Below are 10,786 nucleotides of genomic sequence, written 5' to 3' on the forward strand. Positions count from 1 at the left end.
GAAGTTCTAAATTGGAGGAAGGATAATTTTGATGGTATTAGGCAAGAACTTTCGAAAGTTGATTGGGGGCAGATGTTCACAGGTAAAGCGATGGCTGGAAAATGGGAAGCCTTCAGAAATGAGATGATGAGAGTCCAGAGAAATTTCCTGTTAGGGTGAAAGGAAAGGCTGGTAGGTATAGGGAATGCTGGATGACTAAAGAAATTGAGGGTTTGGATAAGAAAAAGAAGGAAGCATATGTCAGGTATAGACAGGAGTGATGGAGTGAATCCTTAGAGTATAAGGGCAGTAGGAGTATACTTAAGAGGGAAATCAGGAGGGCAAAACGGGGACATGAGATAGCTTTGGCAAATAGAGTTAAGGAGAATCCAAAGGGTTTTTACAAATACATTAAGGACAAAAGGGTATCTAGGGAGAGAATGGGGCCCCTCAAAGATCAGCAAGGTGGCCTTTGTGTGGAGCTGCAAGAGATGGGGGTGATACTAAATGAGTATTTTGCATCAGTATTTACTGTGGAAAAAGACATGGAAGATATAGACTGTAGGGAAACAGATGGTGACATCTTGAAAAATGTTCATATTATAAAAGAGGAGGTGCTGGATGTCTTAAACTGTGTAAAAGTGGATAAATCCCCAGGACCTGATCAGGTGGACCCTGGAACACTTTGAGAAGTGATTGCTGGGCCTCTTAGTGAGATATTTGTATCATCGATAGTCACAGGTGAGGTGCAGGAAGACTGGAGGTTGGCTAACATGGTGCCACTGTTTAAGAAGGGTGGTAAGGACAAGACAGGGAACTATAGACCTCAGTGGTGGGCAAGTTGTTGGAGGGAATCCTGAGGGACAGGATGTACATGTATTTGGAAAGGCAAGGACTGATTAGAGACAGTCAACATGGCTTTGTGCGTGGGAAGCCATGTCTCAAGAAATTGAGTGAATTCTTTGAAGAAGTAACAAAGAGGATTAATGAGGGCAGAGTGGTGGATGTGATCTATCTGGACTTCAGTAAGGCGTTCAACAAGATTCCTCATGGTGGACTGGTTAGCAAGGTTAGATCTCATGGAATACAGGGAGAACTGGCCATTAGGATACAGAGCTGGCTTAAAGGTAGAAGACGGAGGGTGGTGGTGGAGGGTTGGTTTTCAGACTGGAGGCCTGTGACCAGTGGAGTGCCACAAGGCTCGGTGCTGGGTCCACTGCTTTTCGTCATTTACATAAATGATCTGGATGTGCACATTGGAGGTATAGTTAGTAAGTTTGCTGGTGACAACAAAATTGGAGGTGTTGTAGACAGCGAAGAATATTTCAGAGTACAATGGGATCTTGATCAATTAGGCCAATGGGCTGAGGAGTGGCAGATGGAGTTTAATTTAGATCAATGAGAGATGCTGAATTTTGGCAAAGCAAATCAGAGCAGGGCTTATACACTTAATGGTAAGGTCCTGGGGAGTTGATGACCAAAGAGACCTTAGAGTGCAGATTCATAGTTCATTGAAAGTAGAGTCACAGATAAATGGGATAGTGAAGAAGGTGTTTGGTATGCTTCCTTTATTGGTCAGAGCATTGAGTACATGCATTGGGAGGTCATGTTGTGGCTGTACAGGACATTGGTTAAGCTGCTTTTGGAATTTCGTGTGGAATTCTGCTCTCCCACCTATTGGAAGGATGTTGTAAAACTTGAAAGGGTTCAGAAAAAAATTAATAAAGATGTTGCCAGGGTTTGAGTTACAGGCAGAGATTGAATAAGCTGGGACTGTTTTCCCTGGAGCATTGGATACTGAGGTGTGACCTTATAGAGGTTTATGAAATCATGAGGGGCATGGATAGGGTAAATAAACGTGGTCTTTTCCCTGGGGTGGGGGAGTCCAGAACTAAAGGGCATGGTTTAAGGTGAGAGGGGAAAGATATAAAAGGGATCTAAGGGACAATCTTTTCACACAGAGGGTGGTGCGTGTATGGAATGAGCTGCCAGAGGAAGTGGTAGAGGCTGGTACAACTACAGCTTTTAAAACACATCTGGATGGGTATATGAATAGGAAAGGCTTCAAGGGATAGTGGCCAAGTGCTGGCAAATGGGACTAGATTGGGTTGGGATATCTGGTTGGCATGAACGAGTTGGACCAAAGGGTCTGTTTCCGTGCTGTACATCTCTATCACTCTATGACTCTGAAAGCCAGCAAAGGGTATGATGGGTAAAAATGGTTTATTTCTGCCTTATACCATTGTGTGGTTCTAATTGCATTGAGATTTATAATTTCAATGAGACAAAGCTGATGATACTTGAACATTAAATTACAAAAGAAACTTGTGAAATTGCATCTGAGATTGTTCTTTCAAAGAAAGCTTTCAAGTCTTAGCAATAGTAATTTGCATGAATACCACATTCCTTCTTGGTTAATATAGTTTAAAGTAGGCTGATGTAATGCATGCAGAGAATGGTCACATAACTGTAACCATAAGCCTTTTGAGAGGATCTTACTCATTACAGTTATAGAACTTGATTCTATTGTTTATCAATGTTCTTTGAAAAGTTCCAGATGCATTGATGAGCATATTGACAAACCAATCACAAGTATACAATCAGTGGCTGGTGGGACCAAAATGAATGATGTTTTTATTGTAATGAAAATATTGAAGGTGGATGACTTGACAAGTCATTAGCATTGTGATTGAAAATAGCCCAAATATTCCGGTGACCGGAATGTGGTCGGAGCAGCATTGATTGGAGATGTGCGTGGGGACCATGTGGAATCTCCAATGCAGGGAACACCATAAGGATTGCTCAGCAAGGTGAATGTGTTTGAAATCTTCTGAAAGAGTCCATTCAAGTCGGAGAATTTGGAGGGTTCTGCAGCTGAAGAGGGTATGACATAGGACACTACCCTGATGAACTCTTGCAGTAAAGTCCTCAAACAGTGATTATTGACCTCAACACCCACCACCATCTTCCTTTTAGTCAGGCATGACTCTGCCCAGCAGAGAATTTTCCCTCAGTTCCCGTTTCAGCTTTACTCAGGCCATTTTATGCCACACTCAGTCAACTGCTCCTTTGATAGTAAGGACAGCAAGTGTCACCTCATCTCTGGAGAGCAGAGTGTTGTACCCATGCCTGGACCAATGATATGATGAGGGCAGGAGCTGAATAGCCCTTGCAGAACCCAAATTGAGTGCCAATGAACAGGTTATTGCTGAGCAAGTGCCACTTTGCTGTTAACACCCCCTTTCATTACTTTGCTGATGATTGAGTGTAGACAAATGGGATAGTAATTGGCCAGCTGGATGTATTCTGTTTTTTTTCATAAGATTTTGTCTTTTGATGTACCTGGGTTGGTGCCAATGTTGTAGCTGTAAAAGAGCAGCTCGACTGAAGACACAGCTAGTTCTGGAGGACAAGTCTTCATTACTGTTGTCAGAATACAGTCCGTGCCCATAACCTTGGCAGTATCCAATACCTTCTGACATTTCCTGATGTCATGTCGGGTGAACTGAATTGATTGAAGACTAGCGTCTGTGATGCTGGGGACCTTGGGGAAGGCTGAGAAATATCATCCACTTGGCGTTTCTGACTGTAGGTTGTTGCAAATGCTTCACCCTTACCTGTTGCACTGGTGCGTCGGCCTCACTGCTCGCTGACAATGGGGAAATTTGTGGAGTCTCCTCTTATTGATCCTTATTCACTGGGCCACCGCCATTCCTAATTGGATGTGGAAGGTCGACAAAACTTCTGTCTGATCCATTTATTGTGGAATCACTTGGCTCTGTTGATGGCATGCTGCTTCCTTTGTTTGGTGTAGCTACAGTAGGTTGGCGCCTTATTCATATGTCAAAAAGTCACTCGGGCATAAGCCCTTCATCAGGAATGTGGTGGGGGAAAGGGGGCTGAGAGATCAATGGGAGGGTTCAGGGTGGGGCTAGGGGGAAGGTAGCTGGGAAGGTGATGGATAAATGCAGGAGGAAGTGATAGTGATAGGTCGGAGTGGATAGATGGGAAGGAAGATGGACAGGTGGGACAGATCAAGAGGGCAGTGCCGAGTTGGAGGGTTGGATCTAGATTGAGGTGGGGGGAAGGGAGAGGAGAAAACTGGTGAAGTCGATGCTGATGCTGTGTGGTTGGAGGGTGCCAAGGCGGAGGATGAGGTGGTCTTCCTCCAGGCGTTGGGTGGCTAGGATTTGGCAGTGGAGGAGGCCCAGGACCTGCATGTCCTTAGCTCAGTGGGAGGGAGAATTGAAGTGTTCAGCTACAGGGCGGTGAGGTTATTTAGTGCGTGTGTCCCAAAGATGTTCTCTGAAACGATCCGCAAGTTGGTGTCCTGTCTCCCTGATGTAGGTGAGGTGTTTGCATGTGCAAGAAAATCTCTATCAGATGTGGATGGATGTGCTGTTCCTGGCATACCTTGCTGCACTCTTTTTTGAATCAGAGTTAATCTCCCAGTGGGACAGTAATAGAGTAAGGGACATTCAGGGCCACAAGGTTACAGGTTGTGGTTGAATACAGTTCTTCCACAACTGATCATCCACAGTTAGATCTCCGTGGTGGTAGTAACATCTGACACAATGTAAGATATCCTCAATGTAAAGACTGGACTTTATCTCCACAAGGCCAGTGAGGTGGTCACTCCTACATGGGCAGATGCATCTGTGACAGGTAGATTGGTGAATACCAAGTCAGGAATGCTTTTTCCCTCTTGTTGCTTCCCTCATCACCAGCTGCAGACTGAGTCCAGCAATTATGTGCTTTCGGACCCGACCAGCTCGTTCAGTAGTGCTGTTGCCAAGCCTCTTTTAGTTTTAGGAATGGAAGTCTTCCACAATATACCCAAAGTATATTCTCGACCCTAATCACCCTCAGGTGATAGGTCATAACCATCAGAAGGTTTCCTTATTCACATTTGATCTGATATCATGAAATGTCTCAACTGGAGACCGGTGTGTTCTTTGGGGAGGCAATGACCGAGTGCCATTGTTGTTGGATAGTTAATCCAGATGGGAACCTGGGGTCAAATCCCATCACAGCAGATGGTGAAAGTTAAATTCAGGAAAAAGAAACTCTGGAATTATGAGTCTAATGATGACCATGAATTAATGTTGAGAAACTCATCTGCTTCACTAATGCTTTTTAGGAAAGGAAACTTAGCTGATCTGGTGTCCATGTGACTCCAGAGCCACAGCATTGTGGTTGACTCTTAACTGCCCTCGGGGCAATTGGTGCTGGCTCAGTGAATGATGCTGTCATCCCATGAGTGAATTTTAAAAAGCCATGGTATTGAAAATCAATGTTGAATATTCCCAAGGCAACTCTACACAGTATACCACTGTGCTGCCCCCTCTGGTGGGTTTGCCCTGCTGCGAGGAGAGGACACACATGGGAATGCTGATGGTGCTGGCGGGGACATTGTAAGGCATGAGTCTGTCAGACCCATGACTTATCTGGGAGACATTTCAAATGGGAACTTTGGGACAGCAGATGGGCATTTACATCCGACCAGTTTGGATTACACCTGAACCCAGTACAAATAGGATACAGAAGCAATGAGTTGCATTTCTGGAGTTAGAAGACAGGTCAAACGTTGGGAGGATTTATAGGAATTGGTAGGCTTTGCTTAGTCCTAAAAATGTTATCCCGGAGCCTGTAGCCGAGATCCCGGATCCTGTAACCGAGACCCCGGAGACTGTAACCGATATCCTGGAGCCTGTAACCGCGATCCCAGTGCCTGTAACCGAGATCCCGGAGCCTGTAACAGAGACCCCGGAGCATGTAACCGAGATCACGGTGCCTGTAACCGCGATCCCGGTGCCTGTAACCGAGATCCCGGAGCGTGTAACCGAGATCCCGGAGCCAGTAACCGAGACCCCGGAGCCTGTAACCGAGACCCCGGAGCCTGTAACCGAGATCCCGGAGCCTGTAACCGAGATCCTGGAGCCTGTAACCGCGATCCCGGTGCCTGTAACCGAGATCCCGAAGAGTGTAACCGAGATCCCGGAGCCAGTAACCGAGACCCCAGAACCATTAATCGAGACCCCGGAGCCTGTAACCGAGATCCCGTACCCTATAACCGAGATCCTGGAGCCTGTAACCGTGATCCCGGTACCTGTAACCGAGACCCCGGAGCCTGGAGCCGAGATCCCGGAGCCAGTAACCGTAATCCCGGAGCCTGTAACAGAGATCCTGGAGCGTGTAACCAAGATCCCGGAGCCTGTTGCCGAGATCCCGGAGCCTGTAACCGAGATCCCGGAGCCTGTAACTGAGATCTCGGAGCCTGTAACCGAGATCCCGGAGCCTGTAACTGTGATCCCAGAGCCTGTAACCGAGATCCCGGAGCCTGTAACTGAGATCCTGGAGCCTGTAACCGAGATCCCGGAGCATGTAACCGAGATCCCGGAGCCTGTAACTGAGATCCTGGAGCCTGTAACCGAGATCCCGGAGCCTGTAACTGAGACCCTGGAGCCTGTAACCGAGACCCCGGAGCCTGTAACCGAGATCCTGGAGCCTGTAACTGATCATCCTGGTGCCTGTAACCGCGATCCCGATGCCTGTAACAGAGATCCCGGAGCCTGTAACCGAGATCCGGAGCCTGTGACCGAGATCGCGGAGCCTGTAACAGAGATCCCAGTGCCCGTAACCGAGATCCCGGAGCCTGTAACCGAGATCCAAGATCGTGTAACCGAGATCCTGGAGCCTGTAACCGAGATCCCGGAGCGTGTAACCGAGATCCCGGAGCTTGTAACCGAGATCCTGGAGCCTGTAACCGAGATCGCGGAGCCTGTAACCGAGATCCTGCTGCCTGTAACCGAGGTCCCGGAGCCTGTAACCGCGATCCCGGAGGCTGTAACCGAGATCGCGGAGCGTGTAACTTAGATCGCGGAGCCTGTAACCGAGATCCTGCTGCCTGTAACTGAGATCCCGGAGCCTGTAACCGAGATCCTGCTGCCTTTAACCGAGATCCTGGAGCCTGTAACATAGATTCCGGAGCCTGTAACCGAAACCCCGGAGCCTGTAACCAAGATGGCGGAGCCTGTAACCGAGACCCTGGAGTCTGTAACCGAGATCCCGGAGCCTGTAACCGAGACCCCGGAACCTGTAACCGAGATTCTGGAGTGTGTAACCGAGATCCCAGATCTTGTAACCGTGATCCTGGAGCCTGTAACCGAGATCCCGGAGCGTGTAACCAAGATCCCAGAGCTTGTAACTGAGATCCTGAAGCGTGTAACCGAGACCCCGGTGCTTGTAACCGAGATCCCGGAGCCTGCAACTGAGATCCCGGAGTCTGTTACCGAGATCCCAGTGCCTGTAACCGAGATCCTGGAGCGTGTAACCGAGATCGCGGAGCCTGTAACCGAGATCCTGCTGCCTGTAACCGAGATCCCGGAGCCTGTAACCGAGATCCTGCTGCCTTTAACCGAGATCCTGGAACCTGTAACCCAGATTCCGGAGCCTGTTACTGAGATCCCGGTGCCTGTAACCGAGACCCCGGAGCCTGTAACCAAGATGGCGGAGACTGTAACCGAGACCCTGGAGTCTGTAACCGAGATCCCTGAGCCTGTAACCAAGATCCCGGTGCCTGCAACCGAGACCCCGGAGCCTCTAACCGAGACCCCAGAGCCTGTAACCGTGATCCCGGAGCCTGTAACCGAGATCCCGGAGCCTGTAACCGAGACCCTGGAGCCTGTAACCGAGACCCCGGAGCTTGTAACCGAGATCCCGGAGCCTGTAACTGAGATCCTGGTGCCTGTAACCGAGATCCCGGAGCTTGTAATTGATCATCCTGGTGCCTGTAACCGCGATCCCAGTGCCTGTAACCGAGATCCTGGAGCCTGTAACCGAGATCCGGAGCCTGTAACCGAGATCGCGGAGCCTGTAACAGAGATCCCGGTGCCTGTAACCGAGATCCCGGAGCCTGTAACCGAGATCGCGGAGCCTGTAACCGAGATCCCGGAGCCTGTAACTGAGATCCTGGAGCATGTAACCGCGATCCCGGAGCCTGTAACCGAGATCGCGGAGCCTGTAACTGTGATCCCGAAGCCTGTAACTGAGATCCTGGAGCGTGTAACCAAGATCCCGGTGCCTGTAACCGAGATCCCGGATTGTGTAACCGAGATCCTGGAGCCTGTAACCGAGATCCCGGAGCGTGTAACCGAGATCCCGGAGCTTGTAACCGAGATCCTGGAGCCTGTAACCGAGATCGCGGAGAGTGTAACCGAGATCGCGGAGCCTGTAACCGAGATCCTGCTGCCTGTAACCGAGATCCCGGAGCCTGTAACTGAGATCGCGGAGCGTGTAACTTAGATCGCGGAGCCTGCAACCAAGATCCTGCTGCCTGTAACCGAGATCCCGGAGCCTGTAACCGAGATCCTGCTGCCTTTAACCGAGATCCTGGAGCCTGTAACTTAGATTCCGGAGACTGTAACCGAGACCCCGGAGCATGTAACCAAGATGGCGGAGCCTGTAACCGAGACCCTGGAGTCTGTAACCGAGATCCCAGATCGTGTAACCGTGATCCTGGAGCCTGTAACCGAGACCCCGGTGCTTGTAACCGAGATCCCGGAGCCTGCAACTGAGATCCCGGAGCCTGTTACCGAGATCCCAGTGCCTGTAACAGAGGTCCTGGAGCGTGTAACCGAGATCCCGTAGCCTGTAACCGAGATCGCGGAGCGTGTAACCGAGATCGCGGAGCCTGTAACCGAGATCCTGCTGCCTGTAACCGAGATCCCGGAGCCTGTAACCGCGATCCCGGAGCCTGTAACCGAGATCGTGGAGCGTGTAACCGAGATCGCGGAGCCTGTAACCGAGATCAGGGTGCCTGTAACCGAGACCCCGAAGCCTGTAACCAAGATGGCGGAGCCTGTAACCGAGACCCTGGAGTCTGTAACCGAGATACCTGAGCCTGTAACCAAGATCCCGGTGCCTGCAACCGAGACCCCGGAGCCTCTAACCGAGACCTCAGAGCCTGTAACCGTGATCCCGGAGCCTGTAACCGAGACCCTGGAGCCTGTAACCGAGACCCCGGAGCTTGTAACCGAGATCCTGGTGCCTGTAACCGAGATCCCGGAGCCTGTAATTGATCATCCTGGTGCCTGTAACCGCGATCCCGGAGCCTGTAACCGAGATCCCGGAGCCTGTAACCGAGATCCGGAGCCTGTAACCGAGATCGCGGAGCCTGTAACAGAGATCCCGGTGCCTGTAACCGAGATCCCGGAGCCTGTAACCGAGATCGCGGAGCCTGTAACTGTGATCCCGAAGCCTGTAACTGAGATCCTGGAGCGTATAACCAAGATCCCGGTGCCTGTAACCGAGATCCCGGAGCCTGTAACCGCGATCCCGGTGCCTGTAACTGAGATCCAGGAGCCTGTAACCGAGATCCCGGTGCCTGTAACTGAGATCGCGGAGCCTGTAACCGAGAACACGGAACCTGTAACTGAGATCCCGGAGCCTGTAACTGAGATCCTGGAGCCTGTAACCGTGATCCCGGAGCCTGTAACCGAGATCGCGGAGCCTGTAACCGTGATCCCGAAGCCTGTAACTGAGATCCCGGAGCGTGTAACCAAGATCCCGGTGCCTGTAACCGAGATCCCGGAGAGTGTAACCGAGACCCCGGAGCCTGTAACCGAGACCCCGGAGCCTGTAACCAAGATCCTGGAGTGTGTAACCGAGATCCCAGATCGTGTAACCAAGATCCCGGAGCCTGTAACCGAGATCCCGGAGAGTGTAACCGAGATCCTGGAGCCTGTAACCGAGATCCCGGAGCCTGTAACCGAGACCCCGGAGCCTGTAACCGAGATCCTGGAGTATGTAACCGAGATCCCGGATCGTGTAACCGAGATCCTGGAGCCTGTAACCGAGATCCCGGAGCGTGTAACCGAGATCCCGGAGCTTGTAACCGAGATCCTGGAGCCTGTAACCGAGTTCGCGGAGCGTGTAACCGAGATCGCGGAGCCTGTAACCGAGATCCTGCTGCCTGTAACCGAGATCCCGGAGCCTGTAACCGAAATCCTGCTGCCTTTAACCGAGATCCTGGAGCCTGTAACTTAGATTCCGGAGCCTGTTACTGAGATCCCGGTGCCTGTAACCGAGACCCCGGAGCCTGTAACCAAGTTGGCGGAGCCTGTAACCGAGACCCTGGAGTCTGTAACCGATATCCCGGATCCTGTAACCGAGACCCCGGAACCTGTAACCGAGATCCTGGAGTGTGTAACCGAGATCCCAGATCGTGTAACCGTGATCCTGGAGCCTGTAACCGAGGTCCCGGAGCGTGTAACCAAGATCCCGGAGCCTGTAACTGAGATCCTGGAGCATGTAACCGCGATCCTGGAGCCTGTAACCGTGATCGCGGAGCCTGTAACTGTGATCCCGAAGACTGTAACTGAGATCCTGGAGCGTGTAACCAGGATCCCGGTGCCTGTAACCGAGATCGCGGAGCCTGTAACCGCGATCCCGGTGCCTGTAACCGAGATCCAGGAGCCTGTAACCGAGATCCCGGTGCCTGTAACCGAGATCGCGGAGCCTGTAACCGAGATCGCGGAGCCTGTAACCGAGATCCCGGAGTCTGTAACTGAGATCCTGGAGCCTGTAACCGTGATCCCGGAGCCTGTAACCGAGATCGCGGAGCCTGTAACCGTGATCCCAAAGCCTGTAACTGAGATCCCGGAGCGTGTAACCAAGATCCCGGTGCCTGTAACCGAGATCCTTGAGCCTGTAACCGACTTCGCGGAGCGTGTAACCGAGATCGCGGAGCCTGTAACCGAGATCCTGCTGCCTGTAACCGAGATCCCGGAGCCTGTAACCGAGATCC

The 10,786-nt window shown here is 51.2% G+C and overlaps 1 protein-coding gene across 1 annotated transcript in view; it reads left to right on the forward strand.

Annotated features, from left to right (window-relative positions):
- Positions 1-8,430: 8,430 nt before the first annotated feature.
- LOC122564227 (calphotin-like) overlaps positions 8,431-10,786 on the forward strand; it is a 5,477-nt gene continuing 3,121 nt past the window's right edge. Inside the window, exons 1-3 of the mRNA XM_043718924.1 lie at positions 8,431-8,589; positions 8,641-9,975; positions 10,027-10,773. Coding sequence (XP_043574859.1) covers positions 8,431-8,589; positions 8,641-9,975; positions 10,027-10,773 — 2,241 coding nt within the window. The remainder of the gene's footprint in view (positions 8,590-8,640; positions 9,976-10,026; positions 10,774-10,786) is intronic.

The sequence above is a fragment of the Chiloscyllium plagiosum genome, chromosome 28 (genome assembly GCF_004010195.1).
Source record: "Chiloscyllium plagiosum isolate BGI_BamShark_2017 chromosome 28, ASM401019v2, whole genome shotgun sequence".
Lineage (NCBI taxonomy): Eukaryota > Metazoa > Chordata > Chondrichthyes > Orectolobiformes > Hemiscylliidae > Chiloscyllium > Chiloscyllium plagiosum.